The 27,652-nt window shown below is 38.7% G+C and overlaps 2 protein-coding genes across 10 annotated transcripts in view; one reads left to right on the top strand and one right to left on the bottom strand.

The window, feature by feature from the left end:
- Nucleotides 1-119: 119 nt before the first annotated feature.
- DYNC1I2 (dynein cytoplasmic 1 intermediate chain 2) lies at nt 120-27,493 on the top strand. 9 transcript variants are annotated; one of them, XM_046943591.1, is made up of 17 exons: nt 120-306; nt 1,745-1,862; nt 3,318-3,432; nt 6,231-6,321; nt 9,410-9,469; nt 10,721-10,836; nt 16,850-16,939; nt 17,176-17,338; nt 17,431-17,530; nt 18,070-18,195; nt 19,109-19,255; nt 19,527-19,640; nt 19,957-20,090; nt 21,120-21,264; nt 22,085-22,225; nt 22,951-23,076; nt 23,761-27,493. In XM_046943591.1, exons 2-17 carry the CDS (start codon nt 1,755-1,757, stop codon nt 23,872-23,874), a joined length of 1,890 nt encoding a protein of 629 aa, XP_046799547.1. In that variant the 5' UTR covers nt 120-306; nt 1,745-1,754; the 3' UTR covers nt 23,875-27,493. The 9 variants fall into 9 exon arrangements, with proteins under 9 accessions (XP_046799547.1, XP_046799545.1, XP_046799546.1 ...); XM_046943589.1 differs by having other exon boundaries at nt 6,177-6,321; XM_046943590.1 differs by having other exon boundaries at nt 120-478.
- Nucleotides 27,135-27,652, bottom strand: part of SLC25A12 (solute carrier family 25 member 12) — a 45,476-nt gene continuing 44,958 nt past the window's right edge. The window contains exon 19 of the mRNA XM_046944083.1: nt 27,135-27,647. Coding sequence (XP_046800039.1) covers nt 27,622-27,647 — 26 coding nt within the window. The 3' untranslated portion in view covers nt 27,135-27,621. The remainder of the gene's footprint in view (nt 27,648-27,652) is intronic.

The raw sequence follows: 27,652 nt of genomic DNA, 5'->3' as shown, positions 1-27,652 counted from the left end.
TGCGCCAGCCCGCCCTCGGCGGCACTCGCCTCGCGGCCCCTCAGCACTACAGCTCCCATGGTGCACCTCGCCTGCCCGGCCCGCTCACGCCGTACGGCGCCGAGAGCGAGGCCCGCCCTGTCGCGGCGCGCTGCACGCCGGGCGTCGTCGTTCTCGGAGCCGCGTCGTCGGCGCTCGGCAGAAGGGGCGCGGCGTTGAAGCTTCTGAAGGCGCCCACCACCTTCTCGCGTCGCTACGCGCCCGTTCCCGAGTGAATTCCTGCCCCGTCGCGTTGCGTTGAAGCCTCTGCGTCCTTCCGCAGCTGCCGTAAGTCCCCGCGCCTCGCAGCGCCCTGCAACCGGTTTGAGCCTCCGCGCCCGCCGTAGGCCGCCGCCTGTCAGCTGCCGCCGCCTTTGTGGAGCTGGCGGAAGCGGAGCGGGCGCTGGGCCGAGCCGAGGGCGGAGGGCGCGGAGCTGAGCTGAGCGGAACCCTCCGGCAGGTGCGCGGGGTCCCACGGCGCGGGGCTGTGGCTGTGGCTGTGGCCGCTGCGCCGCGCGGCCCGGCCCGGCCCGGCCGTGAGGGACGCGGCCGCGGGTGGGGCCTGGGAGCAGAGCGCGGCCCGGGGACAGCGTTGGGTGGGGACCGCCGTGCGGGGACTCCGCCGCCCGGCCGGTGCCTCTCTGCAGTGCCGGCGTTGTGTTATTGTCTGTTTATTAACGCTTAAATGTTGGCAGAGAACGTGGCTGAAAAGCTACCGACGTGAGCACTGGGGTTAGTGCGGGAGGCTCGCATCGTGTTCTGCTCTTAGATGTGCTGCGCGCACACGTATGGGTGTTCTTCTTTTGCACGCGTGAGTGGTTGTATCGCTGAGGCGTGTAACAGCCCGGTAGGTCCCGCAGCCGTGCCAGAGCCACTCCTGCACTTTGGTTACTGGTGTGCATTTGCTGAGCGGGAAGATGCAGCTGCTGCTGGCCCTGCCCGCTCACACAGCTTTTCCTGCCTGTCTTCTGATTCGCCACCTCCTGAAGGGGTTTGGGTTTTGTCTGCTTTTGTTCATGCTTGGCTTTCCCACCTGTGCTTAGTCACATGGCGTATGGAACAAGTCTTCGGTAGAATTCCTGTCATTGGAAGCCCCACCCATTTCTTAGCAGCATGCACAAGATCTATAAATGAAAGACAAAAACATCAGCGTTGCACATACTTCACAGGGTGCTTTTGGCCATCCCTCCAGTACCTGCTTTCCTTGCCATTTACAGTAATTTACTGCATCTTTGATTAGGTTGGTCTTTTGGCTCCTGCAAGCACATCTAACTGGATACATTGTGTTCATCCTGCTAGGTTATAAAATGCCAGTAATTAAGGGGCTGCAGTGACAAGTGAAAACGTGTGGGCACCTTTCTTACTGTTTACTGTGTGTAAATACCATAGGTGGCTCTGAGGCTGTACAGAATTCTGTGTAATATAATATAACCTCGTCTTCAGAGTTCCGTGTATCATTCAAAGTAGTGCCTCAAAAAAAGCTTCAGAAATACGTTGGGGAAAGGTGCTGTCACCTTGTCATCCTTCTCTTTCTTTAAATAGATCTTTTTAGCAGTGAGAATTTGCTAAGTGTGAAAATAGGAATGTAACTTCAATTATGATTTTAGGACTTTTCACTGTTTTGTCTTTAGCCACTTAGCATAGTTATATTAACAATAGCAGTTGTCCTGCAAATAAGCAATCTTAACCAAACAGAACCGCTTGGAGTGATTTCTGTGTTGATCAGTGTTTCAGTCATGTCTGACAAAAGTGAACTGAAGGCGGAGTTGGAGCGCAAGAAGCAGCGATTGGCTCAGATCAGAGAGGAGAAGAAAAGAAAGGAGGAAGAAAGAAAGAAAAAAGAAGTAAGAAACTGTTTTCTCTTTGGAACTCGACTGTTTGCTTATGTAACTTGCCCCAAATATATGTAACGTGCCTAAAAAGAGCAGGTTCACTTAGTTATTTGCTACCTGTTATTTAGGGAATGTCTATTTAATGGTCCGTGCAATTGTTCTGCTTTCATTTTCTGAGAAGGACAAAAACCTGATTTTTAGAGTTATCCATATGGTAAGGTAGATTTTGAAAACATTTGCATCTTTAGAAACAAGATCTGTAGTCTTGCGTGCATCATCACTAATGAAATTACTGTGAGGAGTGGCTGAAGTATTACTCAGAAGCTCTACTTAATGATTTGTGATGGTGTATCTTAGAGAACTCTGTTCTGAAATGCAGTTTCAGAGATGTCTGTATGAACTGTCTGTCAGTATTGTTACCATACAAACCATGTGCTGTGTTCTTCGGCTCTTTGACTCATATTTAGCCTGATTTTCAAGTCAGAGTGACATTTGGGACATGAATGCTACTTGTTTGTTATGCTCGATTTGTTAACTGTTTTCTGCATTTCTTTCTGCTAAATTGTGTGATAATCTGTGATGCGTTACTAAATTTCTCCTGAAAGGGGATTATACATCATAAACAGGACGTCTGCTGGAATGCTTTGGTGTGCTGTGTCACCTCTTCATGGCGTCCTCTCTTTTAGTTATGATCTTGAAGACATTCTCAGTTAGCGTATGACTGAAGCCTGGGCATCTGCCAGCAAAATGATTCAGGGAAATCCTACACTTGTGCTCTGATGATGATGTAATTCTGTATCGCCTGTGCTCGTGCTTCCAGCTGTGATACAGTAGCTTATCAGTTGGAAACTTGCTCTCAAGTTTGGAAAAGGCTTTTTTCGAAGATGTAAAGTAGGTCAAAGGTATAATTTACAGTCTTGGGAGGAATCTTTCTTCATACTGTAGGATTATTGTAACTGGATCTGGATTTTGCTGCTTTTATTGAAGCCTGCTATTTTTATAATGAAAATTAAAAATACGTGCTTGCCAGTGACTGAGTTGTGGGCACCTTAAGCTAGGAATTAAATTTCTGTAGTTGTGTGAGCAGTTAAATGAAATAGGGAAAACATGGAGAGGTCAGCATCTTTCACTGAGGAGCCCACATTTTTTCTAAATTACATGTGAGTAAGGGGGTCATTTTTTTGCCTCTTGTGTGTGTGAAATCTAACAGGTAATAAAACAACTTGAACAAAACTAATAAAGAGACTTTAAAAAGCTATTTGAAGACAGTACTAAAGCTACAAAACCTCACGATTCCTCCTGCCTGTTTTTACTTTATCTACAGAAAGATCCATCAGAATTATTAGTGCAGTGTCTGACGATCGGTTTCAGTAGCACAGAAGGCATAGCGGTTAGATCTCAGAAATAGGATGAAACTGTTCTTAATGCCTTTCAAATGCCATAATGCAGTTATTGAACTATTTCTAGACCGATCAGAAGAAGGATGTTCTTCCTGTACAAGAAGAATCTGACCTTGAAAAGAAAAGAAGAGAAGCTGAAGCGTTACTTCAGAGCATGGGCTTGACACCGGAGTCTCCTGTTGGTAGGAATATTAATAGTATTTTATGAGATAAGTGTTTTATCATTGTTGTTAGTATTTGTGGCAATTATGCGTTGTTTCAGTACATATCACTAGTAATACTTGTAAAAGAAATATTTGCAACTTAGTAGATTATTTGGAGTGTTTTGATTAAAATATCATATATTATATGTAATAAAATATTATAATTGCTCTGCTTTTCTATTCCTCTTGCACATTATTTTTCTGATGTTCTTTGTTTGCTTGTTTTTCCCTTTCTGTAATGCCTCATCTTTAATTCTGATATTTTCTTGTGGCGTTCGCTTGTTTTCTTGCTGTGCCCTTTACTTCCTAATTTTTCCTTATCTTAAATACCTGACTGAATAGCAAAGCTAAGCGTAAAATTTAACTGTCAAGGATGATGTTTCACATCTATGTTTGTGTTCCATGAGTTGCTGTATTGTACTGTTGCTTTCTGCCTTTACTTAGCCGCTTCCCTCTGGAAGATGAAGTTGAAGAGGGTGATACTTCAACTCTGCTTTTTTGTCTCTAGTTCTGAAATCAAAGAGGAGTTCAAACTTAGTTTTCAGTTTGGCTCAGTGATGACAAGGGTCTATTTCAACCGAGTTTGCAAACAAAAAGTAATAGTAATTGGTTATGGCTATGGTCTGTATGATTACATCTTCATAATTGCTTTTGGACAATCCTCACGCATTATAAAAACACAGCAAACAACATTAAAGTCGCTCCCACGGCCACATCCACAACATTGATTTTAATGTGTGTTGTGTGTGTTGACTCCTACTTAACTGCACCCTTGCATGCACATGGATACTTGGAGGATTTAGTCTCATCCCTTTCAAGATATCCAAATCAAGCTACAGTGCCTGCTGGTAGCTCTCAGTCCTGCCTGAGACACGAGTTGGGTGCAGGTTGGGCACTGGCATGGTGTGACAGCACACTGGTGATGCACCTGAACTGAAGCTACCTCCCGTCTCACCACCATGGCCTGCAGTTATGTGAGCTCTTGCTGACACTGTAGGTGGATAATTGCAGATTAGATTCCTTCACAGAAAATTGCTTTAAAAGCTCATAAGGCAGTTACAGTCTTGATAACTGCCAATAAGAGGTGGCTTCCTTATAGGAAAAGAGGCCTTAGTGTATGTTAGAGATCAAAAGCCTACTTACCCTTTTTATAACAAACCAATTGTTTGTGAATGGAAAAGAACGTTCAAGTTGGCATGCTCTATTGGGACAGTGCCGCCAGAGGGCACTGTAGCATCAAACGAAACTACGGAATTTTTTTGGCTGCGCTTACCCCGAGATAGAGTAGTACAGACACTTTTAGATGATAAGTTGCTAATTTCACCTGTTCAGTTAAAAGAGGGTGACGTTAAAGTGCCATCATTTCCAGTTATGCCCAGAAACGTTGGAATGTACAGGCCTACGGACATTGCTTTTAGTATAAACTGTTCAGTAGATGGTGATGGTGAGTTGCAGAACATGAAAGCTTCATACGTATGCATATACACTTATGTATTTATGAAGTATAGCTGTATGATTTTTAGACATATATGAGAGTCCCTTTGTAGGTGTGCAATTTTAATAAATCAAGTCCATTAATTAAAAACAGTCAAAATACTGTTTTTCAAATTCAGGATGGAATTTCTGCTAACCAGAACCATGTCTCTGTTTTGGGATAGGATGGAGGCACTCTTCAGAATTCCCAACATAGCGGTGATTTCAGGAAATTCACCTGAAATGTTGCATATCTAAATTCAGAATTCTCCCTCAGTACTCACCCTGACATGATGGATACCAATTAACAGCTGTAATTTGTCTTCAGTCACTTGAAGTTTCTTCTTTGGTGTTGCTAAGGAGTAAATCTGTGCAATGAATGTTTCACGTTACTGAAAAGTGAAGCATGAGAGAAACTTCAGTGTACATCTTGATTCTTAAGCATAAATTTAAGGTTCATTAATAAATTTCACTGGTTTTTTGGGGGGGGGGAAAAAGAAATTCCTAAAAGAAAAGTTGAAAGATATTTTGTAGTAGCTTTGTGTGGCTTACACTGCATGAGTGCATGGTAACCATTTGTTGTTATGTATCTGTTCCAAAAAAAAACATGTTGCTTCTTAGGATGCAATTGCAGTCTTCATCTAAGTGATGAGAATGAGATGACTTTCATCAACAAGTTCCGGTGTATCACTACCGGGCTGCTTGTCATGTGAAAAGAAAAAGTATGAAGATTTCCCCCCTAAAATGCAGCACTAACAAACATCACTGTAATGCACAGAACTTTGTTGATTTGGTTACAGCTACAGCAAAAATACACTCCGTGACAAAGCCACGTTTTGTTGGTACATTTCTGTGATTATATGATTAGAAGCAAAGATGCTAAGCTAAATACTTTCAGTTTTCTGAGAAGTTAAACATTGGTATCAAAGCTATGTTAACAAGTGTCTTTCTCTGATGCGTGAGCAACATGATTTGGTGGAAATTACCATTTGAAAACTGATGCTACCATTTGTTAGAAGTCCAGATTTTAAAAATTTATTTTCCTTTTTTTTTATGCCTTTTCCTCCATGTCTTCTTGTATGCACCAGATGCATAAATACCAAACAACTGCATGAAATCCAGCATGAAATGTTAACAGTGTCTTTTCCCCTCTCTTTCTACTATTCATTTTCATCCATGTATTTTTTTTTGTTTGCCATCACTTTTTTTTTTTAATACTTCATGTTGAATTAATTTGAAAACATCCTAAGCTGTGCAACCTCTGCGAGTAGTAACAGCGGATACCTGTCTGTTTCACTATTTAGTCCCTCCTCCTACCTCTCCGTCTTCCAAATCCGTGAGTACGCCAAGCGAGGCTGGGAGCCAGGACTCCGGTGATGGCGCCGTTGGATCCAGGTATTTCACCTTGCTTGTTCTTGGGCTTACATCTTGCTTACATTCAGAATAATTAAACTTAAGAAATTAAGGGTCGTTATTTGAATGCGACTCTACAATAATATTGAATCTGTGAATGGTGGCTATCTTATAGAAGTGCTTTACTTTCAAATTCGAAATGCAACTACACAGAATGAATTTGAGATTGCTAACGTGATCTTAGAGTTTTTTAAACTTACTATTTTAAAGCTTTAACTTTAAATTGTGGTAATGTTCTTGTAAGCATGAATATCTCCGACAGTAAAACAACTGAGAGGTCAAACTTCTGAGCTCTTCTCAGCTTTCTAATGAAACATGCCTATGGATATATATAGGCTGTCTCCTTTCCTCTATTCTACTTGATCTAATAAAAGATACTGTCTACAAATCTTGTTTTGTTTCTACTTTTGGTTGTTTTTTGTTTGTTTGTTTGTTTTAAAGTACTCAGAACTATATTTCTCAAGATCTTCCACTTTGTAGCCATTTTCAGAGCTTGATTGTACCACTCATTATCTCTGTCATTTGGCCAAAGGGTAGCATTAGTACAGCCATGGGTTTTTTCTTCAATTCCAGTGCTTTTCCTATCCCTTTGAAAAACATGTTGTGCATAACAGTTTGAGAAATGCTTTGATGTCAAATGTTTCTGTTAAACTATAAATTCGGAGTGGAGATTTATGGGTGAAAAGATGGGAAATGATACTTCCAGTGAGTATTTTTACTGTTTCTCAGGCCCAGTCTGTGAACACAAGCAACATTTGCCTATTAATATTGATATCTTTTTTTTTTTTTTCAACAAAACCATTACTCATGTACTTTAATTTCCTGAATATACACTGTGGATGAAGTTTAGTTAAAGCACAGCTATCTCAAATTACGTTTGTGCTTATATGAGTCTTTGCTTTGGAGAAGGACTGAATACTTAAACCAGTTTGAAACACCTTTTAAAAAGGCTGTAGTAAATCCTTGTATACACGTGAGTTACATGTATGTAACTATATGTTATTTTAGTCTGAAAATAGTCAAGATTGTAAGGAGCTGCACAAAGGTTTACAAGTTGCTTAATTCTGAGCGGGAACCAGTAAGTCAGTACAGGCATAGAGGAATGCAACAGGCAATAGAACCTCAACATTTTTTCAGTGCTCAGGTGCAGATTTGTGCATAGCTTATAGTGCAATTGAAAATCACTTGTCACGTAACTGAAGAATCAGTAGCGTTGCTCTCAACTGGGCTACTAGCAAGTTTTAAATTATTTGAGATCTGCTATTACTATCAAATTGTCATTTTATACTTAAATTCACTGTCTAGAAGAAAATAGATGATTTGATATATAAATTTACTTCAGGTGTAACAAACTTCTGGAAAACAAAAGAAACAGTATTTCATATCCATGTGATACATGGCTAATAGGTTCATTGTATCTCTGAACATTACTTTTTTTAAAACAATATTTCTGAGGAACAAAGTAACAAATACCACAGTACTTGTTCTTTTAACTATTTAGGAGGCAAGTAAGGCAGGTTATCCCTGATATCACTGAAGATTTATTGCAAGTGTTTTTTGTTGTATACATTTTTAAAATATAATTTTATCTTAAAAAAAAAAAGTTTTGAAAAGCAGGAAGGGAACCTCAGTAAGAGCTGAGTCTTAAGTAGGGGGCACTTTGCTTTTGTTCTGTTTCATTTTTTGTATCCATGGCAAGACTGATTCTGTGCAAACCATCTCCAGCCTGAAGTCTCGGGCACCAAAGTAAAGTCCAAGCTTAAGTGCATTTCATCAAGACAAGCAGTAGGTGCATAAAGAATGAGCACTCTCAAAACAATTAATTTTGTGCACAAAACGTGTGTAAAGGTTTTAGAGATTCAGATATTAAGCTATGGCAATGCATGTAATGTAAGTTATGTAGAATGATTTCGTAAATATGAGTACGGTGGATTTGTAATTATTATTTTTAGTTTAACTAGCTATTCTTCTAGTATACTTTCTGCAGGAATGAGGTAATAAATGGAGCATTCACAATTTTGAGTGTTCGTTACTTGGCCCATAAACTTTGGCAATCAGCTTTACCTTTGGATTTCTGCACTTGCTTTCTAAGAATCCTGCCGTAAATGGGATAGTAATGGAAACCTATGTTTTATTGACTTGCCATAGTAAAATAATGGATTCTTTGTTTTTGATTTGCTATAAAACGTGATTTCTAAAAAATATAGCGTCAAAAAGCTTCAGAAATCCATGCATGTTTGTCTGTTAATCTCTTACATGCTTGTTCTTAAACTCTGCCTGAGAGCAGGAGGTAGACTAAATGAAAATATGAAGAGGAAGAGAAGATCTAGTTCCCACTTCGTATTCCTTTTGACATGAAAGTGACTTGAAGTAGATCTATTTTGTTTGTTATTGAACAGGACTTTGTAATGTGTTACTAATATTAAGTCTGCTATTTCCACGGGATTTAAATATCTTCAGTAGAGTTGGCTCTAACACAGATGACACTTAGAAGCCCAAGGCAGTGCTTAACCCGTAATTACTGCAGTGTCACATCTTGGAAACTCTAGCAGTTCTCTTTCCCAGTGGAAATGCGTTTTTGCCCCTTTACCAAAAGGTTTGTGTGTTGACTCATTTCCTTCACCAATATGACCATTTCCTCCACATATTTACTGCTCTGGGCAAGATTGCATTATATTAACAAATCTGTCATCTTGAGGCATGAGCAGATCTGAACAGATTTGGAAAGGAAGTTCCTAGTGGTTCTTATCACTTTTTAAAATATCTTCATTAGCCTGTCACAAAAGCTACATTTGCAGATCTTTAACTTTCAGTCTTTAGAAGAATTTAATTCTTTTCTAATAGCTCTGGGGTCTGTGTTTGCTTTTTAACTTTTGTATTGACTGCATGTATCGTTGCACTGAATGTTTGCTGAATTTCTCTTAACTGATGTTACATTGCTTTGTTTCTTGTGAACAGTGAAATAACTATAAGCTTACTGTAACTCTAGGATTTCATAGTATGTATTTGCTTCACTAATCTCTGGCCTTTTTTGCTAATGCTGCATGATTTGTTCAACCTGTGGTATCAGGACGCTGCATTGGGATACTGATCCATCAGTTCTTCAGCTCCACTCTGATTCCGATCTGGGGTATTGCATAGATTTCTTATATATTCCCTCTTTCATATACTTGCAAATAATGAGCATAAGAGCTTACTTTTTTTTTTTTTTTTGGACTTTGAGTTACTGTTAGGAGACTGTTCTGTGAGTTAGAGAAGTTCAGTGTCTTTAGATGTAGTGCAGTTGGCTTGAAATGGGAAACTTTAGTCTTACTTAAGTGACATACTTATTTCTGATACTAGAGCTTACTTACTAATGTTTTTCTTTGAGTCTTCCTTTGGCAAGATGTAAACTTTACAATAATGTTTATAATTCTAAGAATAACTATATATTTAAAAATAGAATGACTCCCATCTTTTCTTATGACGAGCATACATGACAAATGGTTATAGAAGCTGTAACTCATTATAATCACGTAATAAAACCATTATGCTCTGAGTTACGAGTCTGCCCACCAGAAGCTTTTCCTTTTTTCTTCCCACTTCTATCATAGAAAACAATAAGAAATTTTGCTACATATAGGTACTTTATAAAAAAAAAAAAAAAAAGGATCATTACTGCTGTACGTATGATAATTAGATTGTATAGAATGTTACAAAGACTAAATTAATATTTTGGTTTTGGAAATACATTTTGCATTGTAATTTGATCATGGCTGTTTCCATGTTTATGACGTGTCTCGTAAGCTGAAGGCAGAATACTCAGAGCTTTGCGGTGTTGTGCACTGGAGTATTGCACTATGGCTAAATCACTGGTCAATGTGTGAGCTTCAGGCCTGCAGTTCTGAGTTCTAACTAGCATCTTAGAGGTAAATAAAAAGGGATGGCAAAGTTAAATAAGCTAGGAAATGCTTTTTAATTCAGATAATTAAGCTGGTTTGTTTGTTTAAGTTTTGAAGTCCTAAAACCATTTCCCTACAAATACCTCTTATGCAGGCAGATCTGTCCCACTGAAAATATGGGTATTTCACATATGTAGCAGTACTATATGTGGCTGCAAAGAGCAAAACCTTGAAGTGATATAATTTAATCCAGGTGTCTGTGTATATTTACACAACTTCTTTTTTTGTCTTAGCTGTGGATATAGGTAATCTTAAATAATAGTGATAATGAAGTATTGATGTTAATCTTGTGACGTTTTCAGGGATGAGTTTCTGCTGGTCTTAAGTTTCACAAAGCAATGCTGTAATTTGATGATTTGAGTATTACTGTAGACAGAATGCAAAGTAATTCACTAAGTTAACTGGTTTTTTTTCTTGATGTTTCTATTAATTTTATGTAGACGTGGACCTGTTAAACTTGGAATGGCCAAAATCACACAAGTTGACTTTCCTCCTCGGGAAATTGTTACATATACGAAGGAGACACAAACACCTGTTATGACTCAGCCGAAGGAAGGTGAATATTAACATAGTACAACCAAATGTACCTTTCTTTTATTTTATTTTAGTGATTGGCTGAATTACAGCCAACAGTTTTGATCCCAAAACTTAATGTGGTAGAATGACTGTTGATTTGTGATACAATTTGTATAAATTCTACTGTTAAACACTTGTAGGTCTGCCTTAAGAGTGTTACTGACATTCTACATCTTGTTTAATTGTAACATTACTCTTGCTGATAATATGTGGCAATTTATTGCTCAGTATATGTTTAGACATTCAGTTTCTTAAGTAGCTGTCAACCGGTAAATGAAAGTAGGATATACTTTTGGATTGAAAACTCCCCTACAACTTTCTTGGAGGCTTTTTATCCTTACAACAAACTGAATGAACAGAATGACAGCAGGTATGTTTTTTCTCTAACTGTATATCCATAAAATGGAGAGAATCTTCTTTTAATTCTTATATCTTGAGACTTTAAAATGCTGCTAGAGCCATGCTTTTGTGCAAAGGATGATGGAAATATTTTCACTGGATAGGCTTTGCCATCTTGTTAGGTTTAGTCCTTTTGTGATGTAGGATATATTATGCTGACGCTGATGCTGCAAAATAACAATCCTATTTATTCCATTTCTTAATTTTCCAGGATGCTTGCTCCACAGAAAAGAAAGTTTAGCTGAATTTCTGTCTAGCTACATATTTGCTTTTGCTGCAGTGTATGTAATAGCTGTCCACTGCAAAAGCTTTTTCTCTTCAAGACCTCCCAAACTGGAGCATGCAATTGCCTATTTCTCACATACAAGAAAGTTACTGGAATTTATATTAATAGCAAAGTACTGTTCCCTTCACTTAACTTTAGCATTGCTTCTCTGTGCCTCAGGTGGTTACATACTTCAATTTGTGACCTGAGCTGAGAACATTCAAGCTAAAACTAATCTGGGTGGAACAGATAGGAAGTAGGGGAAAACTAACTTAAAACTAGAAGAGTTGATAATTGTTGTGGAAGCTTTTGTGGCACAACAAATGAAGAGACTGTGACATAGGGGACGCTTCAAAGGTCAGCTTTAAGTTGTAGACATAAAGATGCCCATTTTGGGTTCACTGCAACAAAGCTAAATTCAAGGATGTCCAAGTCTAAAGTAGACTTAGAAGGTAAATCTACAGTATTTGTTTCAGGGATTTCTCATACAAGGGCTGGAACCCACAACTGCTTTTTCCTCTGGTTTCAATTTATACAAGCTCATCGCTAATGACATAGAAGAGAAGCACAGAAATAGTGTTGGGGTAGACATCTTAGTGCTCAAAACCTCTTGTTTTGATGAAAATCTAAACATGTCTTACTTCAGTATTTCAATTTTTTCACATCTGTTCTTTCTTACCAGATTTTTCAGTAGTCTTAGTATTCCAATCTTACTATAGCAGCTGCATTTATCATGTGAAAGAAATAAAATGTAATCATGAAATGATTCAGTGTTCCAAGGAGTGCAGCAGAGACAATACAGTTATCTTTTCCTCCCTCCTGACATGCCCTGCTTCTGTTCTTTGTTTTTGTCATTCTGCAGCACAGTAATGATGACCTGTTTTTTGGATTAGGGACCAAATACATTTGTGGTTTAAGTGTTGTGCCATATTCAGTGCTACTCTCCTTTATTTCATAACTAATGAACCTTAACATCTAGGTCTCCACGGCATTACTACCACTTCAGTAATTTTTGTTACAATCATAACATGAGCATACTGTTACGCTGCTCCATTCCTCAGCTTCCTCATTCTGTCATCCCTACTTCTGCTGTCTAATTCCATTTCCCACTTCCCATGATGCTGTGTATAACACTCCCGCCTGCTTCTCTCATTGTCCAATTTTGGTGGATGTGCTTTTCAGTTAGCGTGGTCAACTGGTTATTAGGATTATTATTTGGCCTCTACTTGGCATACTCTTATCAGGCAGCAGGCTTTTGGTTCTACTCCCTGAACATGTATTTGAAACTGTGTTCCGTTTGTACACTCGTTTCTTTCTAGCAGACAGCAGTAGAAACGGTTTCAGCAACAGAGATGCAGTTTGTGTGTATACTCTGGAATATGTTCTCATGTTCTGCAGGTTCCGTGTTGGCTACTGAGTGCAGTAACCGTTGGTGCAAACATTCTTATCTGTTGTTCTTGCTGCATGGCTCTCTACCTTACTATTTGATTTGCTAGGATATTGTTGGAATTTGCATGGGAAGAAGTCACCAGTGCAGCCGACAGAAAGATGTGTTATTTTGAGACCTTGAAGTGATTAATCCAAGGAAAGATCACTTAAGCAGACTGATAACAATTTGGGGGTATACATTGGACTCTTGGATGCTTGTTACAGTGAATGTACCATTTTTATGTTCTAATATTCAAAGAAGAAATAATAGAGCCTTATATATTCATGCATTGCCCTGTGTAGGTCTTAAGTGTACAGTAAAATATAGGTGGGAAAACTTGATACAAAGATATACTTTCCTTAACAAAAGCCACCCATTTCACAGATGATTTAACTTTGATTAACCTACTCTGCAGCAACAGATTACTCAGGCAACTGGAACTTCACTCTATAGTGTTATCACTGGGTGCAGCCTAATATACAGCACCGCTTTTCTTTCCATCTTGCCAAAACACATCACAATTTTGATGTGAACTCAAAGTCAAAACCCTGTGGTTCATTAAACCTGCTTTTAGTGTTCATTGGCAAGAAATTTGTCGTTGTGGAAGCGGCAGCCTACAAAGCACTCTTTCCTGCTCGCTTGATAATGTAAGATTCCCAGCTTCCTGTCAGAAAAAAACATGGACTTGATCACTTGGCATGTTATAATGAATGTTCATCAGTGTGTTAATGTGACAGAGTCCTATTTCCAGTGTTCCGAGCCTGACTTCCCTAACTCTTAGCAGCTGTTTCTATAAAATGAGGAACTGTATGCGGTAGCTGACAGTTGAAGTGCCAGTAGGTACAGTCAGTAGAAAATAATGAGGATGAAGTTACACGGTGCCTTTAGGATTTCTGTTTTTATATAGCTGACATTAAATACGGTATACCAATGTTTCATGTGGATCTTTGAATTCCTAGACGTAGCTTTTTTTAGGAACTGTATGCCTGATCTTCCAGTGTTTGCTGGGTAATATATTGCTGTTCAGCTGGCTTCCTGGAAACACCAGCACCTGAACTAGGTAATAAAATCCAGGTATGTGAGGGAAAAGAGAAGTACAACGAAAACTTAGGTCTTTTACTGTACAGCAACGTTGTAGTACCTTTTTGGACTGTAAGTGCATGTGAGCAAGCATCCTAGTATTGGGTAATGAGATCAAGAACTTCTTCTTTCCCTGAGATCCAAGAAAGTTTGTATGTGACTTTTATTTCTTTAAAGAGGAGGTTTTAAGATATATGTAGTCACAGATAAATCACGGTGAGATGACACGTTCAATTTCATGTCTGAAACTTTGAGAATATTAAAATAAGCACTTATCCCGCATTTCAGTGCAGTAATATCAGCTGGCTGTATGCAGTGCAAGTACTATGAAGGAATTTAGATCTCTGTATAATATATGCCATTTATGTTTCGAGCATTAAAAGGCACGAGCAATCAACTATATGATCTTTTGAATAAAATATGTAGATTAGAAGGTCACTTAGCACTAAGGGGTTGACCATCTGCATTTGAAAAGAATTTGACTCCTGTCACTGAAAATGCTACTTAGAATCAGTGTAGTATGGCTAACGGGGGTTGGGTTGAAATTTCTAACCTGGGACTTTCAACGCTGGAATAACGTATCCAGGGTGACCCCAAACGAAATTTCTGAATTTAAGGCGTCACTTCAGTCTGCTGTATTGATTGGTTGGGGAGCGAGGGGGCCGTTTTTATAAAAGTATAACCTGAATTTGTTGTCCTGCGTTTGTTGTTCTCAAAATGATGTCTGTTAAGTTGCGTGACGTTGTTTTTAATTAATTACTGTTCACACCTGTAGTGATTGGACGCTAAGAATTACGTGCTGTGGAATTGCTGCAAGTTGTACGGTTTTCAGCTTACTCGTCCTGTCCGTGCGAATCCATCTAAAAGGAGCAGTGTCTTTCTGTTTCTCTGCGTGATTATTTTGCCCAAAAAAGCTTTCATTTTTTTTAAGTAGCACAAAAGCTGTAATTGGCATGCTTTGTAAGGAAGTGTCAATGTGCAAGAGAGTGGAGATCACTAAGAATTCTTTTACGCGTTCTTTCCCCTTTGCACCACCGCCTCCTCAGCAGGGTCACTGAGATCACTAGCTTTTCTTCAAATGGCCATTTTCACTGGCAGGTGCATTATACCCTGTATTTTCAGATTGTTTTTCCATTCTGAATGTTTGGCAGGTTGATTGCTCTGGCTGCATTGACGGAGAAAGGGCTGACAAATGCGGTTGGGCTGGCTGAAAAGACAGTGATTACTGTTTTCCTTTGTGGCTGATTGAGGCCCTTGAAAGGAAAGATTTTAACCTTCACCATTTGGTTCAAAAGTATGAGCATATATTGAAATCATTCATGCCATTTATCCTAGTTCTGTAAACTTGTCAGAACGTAAAAATCGCTCAATTTCAAGTAATGTAGGATTGGCGTACGTCATTATCATTTTGATTAAGTTGGAGTTTGTATTATTGTGTGCATTATACAGTGTCATTTAAAGCTTTCTTTCCTGCAGGTACAGTTATATTTTTATTGCCTACACTATAGAGTTAGAAAGATTTTCAGACCTCTTTAAACCTATCACTATGTGTGTGGTTTGGCAGCTGGTATGGCCTACAAGCTGTATTTTGTTTGCAGGGTAAAGGCTTGTCTGTAGACCTCCTGGAGTGCTGGTAATTGCACAGGCTTGCCATTGGGGAAAGACATGATTGGAAGCAGTCAGGCAGAAAAATGCTGTGCCATCCCATTGCCACCTCATAGCTGAGAGACAATCCTTGCAGTACCATCTGGTTGTTGCTATCTAGTCAGCTGGCTGGCTGCTGGGACCGTGGCTTGGCAGCTGGTTCCCATCCCTTGACCGCGCTTTCTTTTCTTTTGCTCCTCGTTTTTGTGTGCGTGGATGTTGTTGTTGTTGTTAGGTAACTGAACGTGGCTCAGGGAGATGGCTGCAACAGATAAACCCAGTGCATGTTGAATTCCATCTTCTTACTTCTGGTGAGGCATGCAGTAGACTCCTGCTGCCATTCCCTTAGAGACAGGTGATGTAGCTGTTTAACCGATAGAAACAGTCTTTTCAGAGGCTTATACGGAGAAAGCGGATGAAGAAAAGCCAGGAAGGCTGTATTCCACAACACTAAGTATTTTAAACTTATTTTCTGGTTTGTGGTATTCAAAGAATACAATGCACAAATGCAGAAAATGCTGTAAGCACTGTCAGCGTTTCCGAACGTTAACATTGTATGTTATTCATTGCAATTAGGGAAAACACATTTTTGCTATAAAGTCCTCGTTTCCAATCATGGTACAGATAATGAGACTCACCTTTAGAATGACAGAAAAAATGTAATATCGCTGTTACTGTCTTTAGCAAAATTTGCCTCTCAGAGTAGCGACCTGAAAGCTAATGTAAGCCATCTTTGTGCCACGGAAAGACCCATTAGACTGATGGTTTCAGATCCCCAGTAAGCTGCTGTGCTGTAGACTATTTTAGGCGTTTGATTTTTCTTTATTCTGTAGCATTAATGTGTCAGCATGTTACACAGAACACGCATCAACCACATGGTTTTGTGTGGAATCATAAATGCTTGGAAGAGAGATTTCCACTTTGGATTCTTCACAGTTTTTAATGTATCTTTTTTCAGTTTGTACAGGTATGTAATGTAGTGCACCGAAAATCCAGCTGCAGGCAGTGTGTGAGATGATGTTATACGGGGATGTACCCGTATAAATAGAACCATTTTAAGCTAAATTATACCACTCTGATATGTTTCTGATATATTTCTCTGATATATTTATAGATTCCTTCAGAATGACATCATTCCTCTCTATAAACACTGACAGTCTTGTACTTTTTTCTTAGATGAGGAAGAAGAAGATGATGTGGTTGCGCCAAAGCCGTTAGTTGAGCCTGAGGAAGTAAAAACATTCAAAAAGGAAGAGGAGGAGGAAGGTACGGTTCAGCTCAGCATTTTGCACTGCGAAGAAGAATATTTAATACGTTTTAACCTTTCCACTGAGTTGAAATTAAATTGAGAGACGTTGTAATACTTAATATAATGTACATGGATGTTAAGAAACAAATTTTCCAATATTGTGAGTTGTGATACTTCTGTTGGTTGCTCTTTCCCTTTCTTGGAAAGAATTTATGAAAGCATGTGTTAGAGAAAGCCTGTAATCCTTTTCCAGCTGCCCCTCACGAACTTACGGAAGAGGAAAAGCAACAAATTTTGCATTCTGAAGAGTTTTTAAGTTTCTTTGACCACTCTACAAGGATTGTTGAAAGAGCCCTTTCTGAGCAAATCAATATTTTCTTTGACTACAGTGGAAGAGACTTAGAAGACAAAGAAGGGTAATGTGAACGCTGAATGCTTTACTGTGAGTGTACAATGTTTTTGCTTGAAAAAGTGGTCAGAGATTAACATTCCCTAATTGCCTTCACAGGGAGATTCAAGCAGGAGCAAAACTGTCCTTAAATAGGCAGTTTTTTGATGAACGTTGGTCAAAGCATCGTGTTGTCTGTTGTTTGGACTGGTCGTCTCAGGTAAAAAATACTAACGTTATACGGTCATCTTTGTAAGCTCTTTTAGTTCTGTCCACTTTAACCTTCTGAGTGTAGAATTGAAATAGGCTGTATTTCTAAATGTATTCCTTGGAACAGTTCTTAAATCATCCATGGTCTGCAAATAGTAAACAGAACTTACATCTTACGTAAAAAGCAGTAGAATCTTTGAATTATAAAGAAAAAGCCTTCAGCATATTTGGTTCTTCCTTATGCTCTACTTTTCAAAGTTAAATGTTAGCTTCAGCAAACAGAACTCGCTTAAAAGTGGTGTGTTTTACATATAAAGGTAGATTATGATAAAAGAGCAAGAATTGAATGTGCGCATTAGTTCTATGAGCTAAATTTGTAACAACTGCCATTTTAACTGATGCCATTTCTCACAGGAATTATACAAGGTGATTTTTGTTTCTCTTTTTCTTTGATCCTTGTTTTGGCAGCACAGAACAGAGATTCTAGGATTGTCTGGACCTCTAGCTAATCATCTTGCTTGTTTTAAATCTTTCTCACTCATTTTTCAGTACCCAGAACTACTTGTTGCCTCTTACAACAACAACGAGGATGCACCTCATGAGCCGGATGGAGTGGCCCTTGTGTGGAATATGAAGTACAAGAAAACTACCCCAGAATACGTGTTTCACTGCCAGGTACGGTTGTGTCTCTTGAGAATAAAGATTTTATCCTGATGAGCTTGGACATCTACCTTCCTTAGGACTGCCAACGTAATTATTTCACTGAATTGGCATTCACTTTAACCACATGTATTTGCAAACAGATGGTGATAGCTAAAGAACGCAGCTTAGAAACATTCTGTTATAGGATTTCTGACATCATTCAGAATTCAGTCTTGTTTTAGAACTCACTTTAATTTACTTGAAAGCCCAAAAACCTACTTGTGTAATGGCTGAACCACAAAGAAGATTTGTATGTAAGGAGACTGAGCAGAGTTGTGTACTACTAGAGCTTAATTTACTGAATAAAATGAAGATGGCCTGAGGAGATGGAGCAAGGATGAAAACTAGAAACACATGTTGCGAGTGAAAAAGGCAGATGGAGGTTTCTCAGTAAATGCAGAAAGATAAAATCTTGCAAATTTCTTCCATTAAGCCTGAAATAGCCACTTTACTTTCAAAATGTTGTATTTATGAAAAATTACATAGCTGAATCAAAATGTAATCCAGTGTTGTCAGATTACTTTCGAAGCCCAGATTGCAAAAGTAGCTTTATTATGTTCAAGACAGATTTGTAGGTTCATGAAAAAATGACCACAGACTGTGCCAAAACAAGAATAACTAACTTGTGCATTACCGGACCTTCTCTTGCTAACAAACCATGCTAGGAGCAATATGAGTTTATATGTACTCTGTTTCTGAAATTAAGAGCTTACTGGCATTCACAAAATGTTTTTGAACCCACATGTGGTAGAACAATGGAATAGTATATGAAATCAAAGCCAAGAACTTAACTGGTCAGGTTTTCTTTTAGTTTTAGATGTAGCATCAATGAATGATAGGTTTTTGTCTATGTTTTTTTGTTGTTGTTGTTTTGTTTTCCTTTCAGTCAGCAGTAATGTCAGCTACATTTGCAAAATTTCATCCCAATTTGGTGGTTGGTGGCACATACTCGGGCCAGATTGTGCTATGGGATAATCGCAGCAATAAGAGAACTCCAGTGCAGAGAACTCCACTTTCAGCTGCTGCTCACACGGTAGGGGGTGAAATATCTACAAAGACTGCTTCTTGTTAAGATGCATTTAACCTCCGGGAAACTCTGTCCGGTGCACTTGATTGATAATGCTTAAATGTTTGCCTGTGTTTTCCTATGCTATCACTGAAGAACGGGAGCATTCTCTGTACCATACTGTGATGAACATTTTCTCTTTCATTAAATGACATCGTGTATTTTGTAGCGTATTAACTGCACTAGAATTGGTTGGTATTGGTAATTCCTTTTTCTGATGCTATTTCATAATTCTTAGCACCCAGTCTACTGTGTAAATGTTGTTGGGACCCAGAATGCTCATAACTTGATCAGTATCTCAACTGATGGGAAGATATGCTCTTGGAGCCTAGACATGCTTTCCCAGCCACAGGTAAGATAAGTTTGGGTATGTATAATATCTGTGCTAGATAAAAACTTTATAAAATCTTAATCTAAGAAGAATTAATAAACATTTTCATAATACACAATTATACTTAAGCTTAGTAGGTGTTCAATAAAATGCCTTTTCTACCCCGTGGAGTGTTGTAAAAATTATATTGACTATTAGCACAAGAGAGAATTTTCTTATTCTTGCACAGTTCTACATAAGTAGAACAACAACAAATCTAGAGAAATCTAAATGACTTTGTAAATGTTATTGTCTCTTTTGTATATTTTAAAGCAAGTTACTGATGTTTTCACTACAGGATAGCATGGAGCTGGTTCACAAACAGTCCAAGGCTGTGGCTGTTACTTGCATGTCCTTCCCTATTGGAGATGTCAACAACTTTGTTGTTGGAAGTGAAGAAGGCTCAGTCTATACTGCATGCCGTCATGGGAGGTGAATAAAAGCTTTTAATTATTCAAAGGAAATAAAAGCTGTGAAATGATGAGACCACGTATGCTTTACACCGCTAAAATTGTTTCTAGCACACATTTAGTTTTTGTTCTTGACAATCTTTGAAATAGCCGTGTTTGAATTCCAGTGCATGCTATTTTCCAAGATCTTCATTAAAAACAGGAGGAGTTTGATTACAGAACTGGTCCTACGCTCTCTGCATTGGCCAGGAGTTGTTTGCAGTGATGGGGGCAGCGCAGGTCACTGAGGTTTTATTCATTTGAATTGTAGCAGAACATTCCAAACTTTGTTCAGTTCTGTAGATAATTGTACAGTAACATCACGCACAAATCTTAAATTGGCGAGCTTTTCTCCTGCTGTTCAATCTATTTTGAAATTGTCTGACTGTATCTTATCAATTGCTTTCTTAAATATAACTGAGTGTCCAGGTTTCATCTCAAATACACATCACCCTTGCTGCAGGGCTTTTTGGTTCCAAAATAGCTGAAATTGTATCACTTCTGTGTAACATTCTTTCCATCCCTTCCCCCCTCCCTCTTTTTTTCATCACTTCTGATAGGAGACTATTAGGGATATATTGTTACTGGTTTATGTCTGAACCCTTATGTGTGTTTGCAAGGCGTACTTGCAGCTCCTCTTTTAAGTCAGTGGGAGTTTTACACCCGTTCCTGAGACTGAATTTGGTTCTTTGTATTATTCAAAGTTTTAGCTATTGCTTTGAAACAATACAGTTAAATGTGAGTGGAACAGTACCTGCTGAATGAGTCTCTGTGCCCCCATGGTCTATTTTTGGCACTTAAGGAGAGCAGAAAAGAGATGTTGAAGATAAAGTCAATATTCAAGCCTGGTCTTCAGTGAGCCTGTTGAGATTAAGCCTTTGCAGTGGGCTAACATCCATTCAAAGCAGCAAAATCTTCTTGAGGTTATATTTAAAATGCGTTTCAGTGCTGTCTCTGTCTGCAGATGTATGGTTTCCAGAGAAATTAACTTTGGTTATATATTCTAAAACAGCAAAGCTGGAATCAGTGAGATGTTTGAAGGACACCAGGGACCAATCACAGGTATCCACTGCCATGCAGCAGTTGGACCTGTAGACTTCTCACATCTTTTTGTCACCTCTTCTTTTGACTGGACAGTAAAGCTTTGGACAACGAAGGTAACTATAATAGATAGTTCAGTGGTTTTCTTCACAGTCCTTGACACAAGGTGGTGCTATAATGTAAGCTACTCAACTCAGGAAACTTAGGTAAACCGAAGACAGACTTTGTGAAGCTCTCTAGACCCTTAGCAGTAGTCCAGTTGATTCTTAGTGCTTGTTTTATGGTTTACCGCAAAGAGAAGACAACTGATGAATGAAACCAATTAACAACATAAAGATGTCTTTGCTTTCAGATTGTACATCATTTGTGTACTTCTGATCCATTCTGTTCATCCTTTTGCCCTTTGCTATCAGCAATGATTATAGTGTAATCAAATACAAATCATTGTTATATTCAGTTTCTTCATTTAATGCAGAAGACAAATGTTTTGCTACAATTTTGTGGAGGACTAGGAGAGAGCACCAAAACTAATCTCAAACTGCATTTAGAGACTCGCAGTTGACCACGTAGTATCCATCTTGCTGGAATTACTACTTCTGCTGTTGTGCTGATTCCCTGAGGAACGTAATGCTGTCACTGAATTAGCATTTTCTTGATGTACAAAATTTTTAATGTGTTAAGTTTAAAATCTCTTACAGTATTGGCTTGCTACTGATTTCTTTATAATAGCTTCCAAGATAAGACTGCGTGCATCGGAAAGCATGGCTTTGATAATGCCCTTAGTTTCTGGCTGCTTTTTGCAGGGGCTGTTTGTTGTTGTGGTTCTTTTTACGCTATTGATAAGTTCTGTGTTTTGCCTTACTTGTCAGACTTAGAATTTGAATTGCAGACTTGGGATATCGCATTATGTCTGTTTTGTTTTTTTTTTTTTTTCAGAATAACAAACCTCTCTACTCATTTGAAGACAACTCAGATTATGTTTATGATGTTATGTGGTCTCCAACGCACCCTGCCCTGTTTGCCTGTGTGGATGGGATGGGCCGGCTTGACCTATGGAATCTCAACAATGACACTGAGGTGAGGCAGTCAAGTTAGCAGTCAAATATAGCTGGAAAATTGTTTGTGCACTTGGAAAGAAGTGACAAGAGTTCACCAAAGTATTTTTGTTGTCCTTAAATATTCTGAAGCTCCAGTAGTTTCCGCCTAATGAATATTTTACTTTGATTGCAGGGTAGTAATTCGAATGACTGGTCATAATGAGTGGCAGCAGTAATTAAATTGTTGTAACCATAACAGGAACATAAAATATCTGTTGGTTTAATACCAACCCACGTTGTGAAAGTGACTTTTAGACCTTCCCCAGTGTGGCAGCGGCAGCCTATAGCTTAGCAGTCTGTAGAAGCCTGCCACCAAGACACCACTGTTGTTCTTACTGCCATGTTGCTATTGCCATAGTAATAACTGCAATGAAATTGTAAGTTGTTTCTAAACTTAGAGGATGGAGTGCCTGGGTTTGCTGGTCTAAGCTATGAACTTACCCACAGTATAAACCTTTTCCAAGACTAAACTTGTTAGAGATAGACGAGGGAAAATTCTGCCACACTCTGCAATTAGAAATTTCACCTTCACAAAAATGCATACAGCATATCACCATTGAGAGCCATCTGAGACCTACAGACTCTACCTAAATTGACAAGTCCAGCATTTAGTTTGATACAACACTGACGGATGAAGTATTTTCTGCAATCTTCAACTTAGGAAATCTTCGTACATTTTTAATAGTGTGTTTCAAATGAATACAGGTGCCAACTGCAAGCATTACTGTAGAGGGCAATCCTGCTCTGAACCGTGTGAGATGGACACATACTGGGAGAGAAATTGCTGTCGGTGACTCAGAGGGACAAATAGTTATATACGATGTGGGAGAGGTGCGTATACCATGCGTTGTGCAAAGTACACTACAGAACAATCGAGTTTATTTCACTTGTATTTTGCAACTTGCTTTTAACTTTCCCTCTCTTTGATTAGAGGGAAAAAAAATAACTTTTTCTCTCTATGTGTCTGTTTCATATATTCTATCATAACTTTTTAGCATATCATCTGGCAGCTACACCAGTCAAAAACTAAATACCTAATCTTCAAGCTGGTGAAATAAGATGAAACCATTACCAGCTTTGTTTGTAGGGATTTTATGTTCTTTGTAACTGGCTCATGTAAATTTGAACGATTGCTTGAGGAGCATTGAACAGAAAGTTTTGAAATGAAGCAGTCTTGACTTCATTCTTAGGGAAGTGGTTGTTATCCTAAGTGTGCGTATTGCAGTCGTACGTGACGTGTCGATTGGGTGCAGACATGGCACTAATCTTCCTCCTTGGAGACAGTCTCATGCAAGCTTGTCATGGTATCATTGCGTACTTCCATACATCACTCTCAAATTCTGCTGCTTTCATTACTTAGAGCTGTTCATGTTTCGACTACTTTAAAAGTTACACTAAGAAAGGTATGCTGCTCTGTCAACACCTCTTCTGAATGTTATTTATGAGTTCTGCCATTCAAAACAAGCTCTGTTTGTATATATTGGTGGGCTTAAATAATGTTATCTTTGTCCACAGCAAATTGCAGTTCCTCGCAGTGATGAGTGGACTCGGTTTGGCCGAACACTGGCAGAAATAAATGCCAACAGAGCTGATGCAGAAGAGGAAGCTGCAACCCGCATCCCAGCATAGATCTCAGAAAATGGGCAGCAGTGGTAGACTTGTGAATGATTTGATGCAAATCTTAGAAGTATAAGCAAGTGTCAGTAATAGCTTAAGGGAGGCATATGTGGATTCAACCATGGACTTGAAAAACGTGTTATGATCACTGAAAATCAGATCTTGCATTGTTAACTTTTTATATATAACTTACAAGCACATCATTTGATTTGTGTAATTTTTAATACAGTTAACTTTGATTTCGCAAGGAACTTCTTTTGCTGAAACACTAACCTGGTGTAAATTTGCCGTTTAGCTTCTGAAATCTTCACTTTATAAACGGTATGTTTCTGAAAAGTAGAAATTGTATCTAAACCAGTTCTGTTTCTAAACTAAACTTTCTATATTACACAGATTAGCCTTCATGAGGTATTAAGTTTCTGAAGGGTTCTTTAATTCAGACTGCCAATGGGTATGCATGCGTATGTTCCAAGTAGGTTTCACTGCTTATATAGAGATAAGCTTCAGACTCTGGTAGTGAGTAATAGGAGTGAATAAAATTTGTCTGTAGTTACAATTCATTTGATAATTGGACCAGAATTGACGAAATACATATTTAATAACAATAATAACTTCTTTTGTCTTGAATTGGTGCATTAAAGGGTGAGACTGATTCATAAATAAATATTATATGAGCTGCCCTGACCCCCAGTCTGTCTCCCTGCAGTAGCTTCAGAGTAGAACGTTGCCAGGAGCTGCTGCCTGCCTTCACTTATACTGCATATGTCAGTTTTGTGCTCCCAGCCTTCACTTCCTTTCATGGCAGTTGGCTAAAACAAGGAAGGCCACTCATGTCAATTTTTTCCTTTCCAAAGCACGATGAGCTATATTTTTGAATTGATTTCCGTAGCATCAAGCTTGCTACTGATCTTTTCCATATGAAGATAAAGAAAAATTTTCTAGCTGCTTTATAACACTTCTTTTGAATCAAAAACCTCTCAGCTGGGAAATGGAACGTTAAAATTTCTGTTAAAGGCTGTATTTTTTAAGAAATCTCTCCTAGGATATTCTAAGCTTTCCCATCAAACGCCTTCCCCCACCCCCTTTTATTTTTGTTAGCTTCAGGCAAACGTGTGTTGGGGGATTTTCTTTTAAATAATCTTAAGTAAGTATTCTGATATATACAATATATATTCTGATATATACAATATATATTGTACCAACTGAGCACTAAACAAGTACTGATGCCCGTGACAGCTTAGGACTTGAAATCAAAGTTAGAACTATTCAAGTTTAGTTTCTTTCATTCTTAATCTGCTACAAACTATGATTTTGTCAGAAGAGATGCTTTATATGCTCACAGGTGGGACACGAGTTTATATTCCAGCTTACTCAGAAACTTATTCTTGTTTGCACGGTTCTTCTTAGGTTCTGGAGTGTAACTTTTTGTTTCTCAGTTCCATTACAAGCAGTTCATAGAGGCACTGAGAGCAGTAGCAGCAGTTCTATTTTAAAGAGGTTCCCTTCTTCTGTGGGTTTGAAAGGGAAATGGCTGGAGGCTTTCCCCCAGTGTTGGCTTCTCGGAAGTCCACCCTCTATTTCCAGCACAGAGTCATGCTGTTCAGTTTGAAATTTATCTTGCATTTTTTTTCTTTTCAGTATTACAACAGCAGCTGTTTGGTTGAGAAATATATGAACTACAAAAAGAACAGGCACATCATGTGGTGATTTCTACCCCTTAGGCACAATAATTCTTACAAACAGAAGGTTCTCCTCCTTCCCTCCATACTGTCACTTCTCCTTGAAGAATGTTTCCTTCAGACTAGAAACACACATATAGATTGTATGGATTTAGTTATAAATAATTTTAACCTTCTGTTTTCTAACTTAACATTAATCTGTATTCCTGCTTGTGTTCCTCACTCAGAAAATGGTTACATGCAAAGCAAGTTTTAAAACCCTCTTTGCAAAGTTAAGAGACCAACAGTGGTGCCAGTTACTGTAAATGACCGTCCTGGGAGCCACGCTGTCCAGTTTTAGAGCGGTGAGTGTTCTCACATGGCAAAGCCTTCAAGGGCTGATCCAGTCAGTCAACAAGCTGTGACTGAGATTAAATGCCAGTGGGTACTTCACATGTCTGTATCTCTTCAGAAGAAAACAGAACAAAATATACAGGTAAAGGAAGGTGTTCCCAGGAGGCCTGTACCCACAGAATGCACAAATAGGTAACTTTTTTAAACAGAAAAAAAAAAAAAGGAAACCCCTTAACAGGGTTATATACATGTTGCAGCATAGAGATCAAACACCTGATTCCAGTGTATTGTAATGCCTAGCTCACTAAATATTATTCAGCATTGAAAAGGTGCTGTATCTTCATTAGAAGCTAGAACTCAAGTTCAGTATTTAAGAAGCTGCTTCTTCACAGGCCAACTAAAACTCTTCATAGTGGCTATTGGCTGAGCAGTAGTTGGTACCAGGGGGGCCCACTGTTTCCCAGGATGTTAAACCCTGAAAGAAACCGTAAGACTAAAGGCTGGAGGCAGTCATACTTTAACCAGAAAAGCTGAAAGTCCACCTACCTTCTTCCTGCCTCTCCAGGTGGTGTAACTTCTTTTCCTTTAGGACTGTAGATACCTACACCATTTCCTCTGACATTTTGGATATAAAAATTACATTAGCAGACATTCTTCTCTGTATCCTAAGTTTAAAAATAAACCAGAAGAGTTCAAGCTTCTCCTTTCCTTTTACTTTGCTTTCCTTTTACTTTGCATTCTACTCAACTGGAATTTATTCTCCGTCTAGAAAGTCAGTTCTGCTTATCAGAAGAGTTTTGGTGGTGGTGGGTTTTTTTTGCCTTTTTCTAACAAAATACAAATAATTTATTGTCACTTAGTCTGTCAGCGGTAAAAGCTATCCAGAAATATAGTCAATGCCTTCAGTTTCTGTTACAGAAAGTTTTCCATTCTGGAGTTCTTTGTCCTCCTGCTGTGAGTCTTTGTGCATTTGGACACTTGGGTAGGTGGACTACAGTTCTATTTTGCTACAGTTATAGAAGCTTCCTGGGCGGAAGATGAAGGAATTTTGTTAATAGGGACAGTTATGCATTTCTTTATTTCATACACAGTGGTCGAAATCAGATACTAACTGCTGGGCAGGTGGGGTGATGTTTCTATTCTTTGTGGAATACTTCATGCTCCACTATCAAAAGCACAGCTGATGTCACTTTGCTTAAGAAAGACCTCAGAATTAAGTAATATTCAATATTAATTTGTCAAACACTTCAAGGAAACCAACCTTTATCATGCAGGAGATCATGGAGATGTGCCCAGACATGCATTTCTGCAGTGAGAGTTGGCCACAGCTGTTCTTACTTCCCCTGTACTATCCCCTGTATTTGTGATTTTGAATGTAGTAGTACCAGAGCTATTGCACTACTTTAGTGCCATTTGCTACTCAAAGACAAACACTCCAAATAATAAATCCTGTAAAAAAAGAAATCATGAGTCTTTTAATAATGGGCAAATATTTCGTATTTTAAATATGCTACCATAGAGGTAAGTTCTATTACAGAATTAGTATTATCATGTGTTTGGGGAGAATTCTTTGTTGCAAAACAGTGCTGTAAAATAAAACACTGCATGTGCTCATCTAAGTACTGTGTTCTTTTATACTTACAAGCCAGCACCTCGCGTCTTAATACGTTTGCTGTAACTAGGTCAGAGTAAATCGCGTTCCTGCAGAGGCTACATACTGCACCGTACCTTCATTAAAAGGCTGCATCTAATCCTTAACCTTTAGTCTGAAATCTGCA

This window comes from Gallus gallus, chromosome 7 (genome assembly GCF_016699485.2).
Source record: "Gallus gallus isolate bGalGal1 chromosome 7, bGalGal1.mat.broiler.GRCg7b, whole genome shotgun sequence".
Lineage (NCBI taxonomy): Eukaryota > Metazoa > Chordata > Aves > Galliformes > Phasianidae > Gallus > Gallus gallus.
Note: the sequence above shows the minus strand (reverse complement) of the source record. Positions and strands in the feature narration are given on the sequence as shown.

Coding starts and splice junctions, on each gene's coding strand:
- DYNC1I2 (XM_046943589.1), top strand. CDS start 1,755: ATGTCTGACAAAAGTGAACTGAAGGCGGAGTTGGAGCGCAAGAAGCAG. Junction 1,863..3,317: donor AAGAAAGAAAGAAAAAAGAA/GTAAGAAACTGT, acceptor AACTATTTCTAG/ACCGATCAGAAGAAGGATGT. Junction 21,265..22,084: donor TAAAGCTTTGGACAACGAAG/GTAACTATAATA, acceptor TTTTTTTTTCAG/AATAACAAACCTCTCTACTC.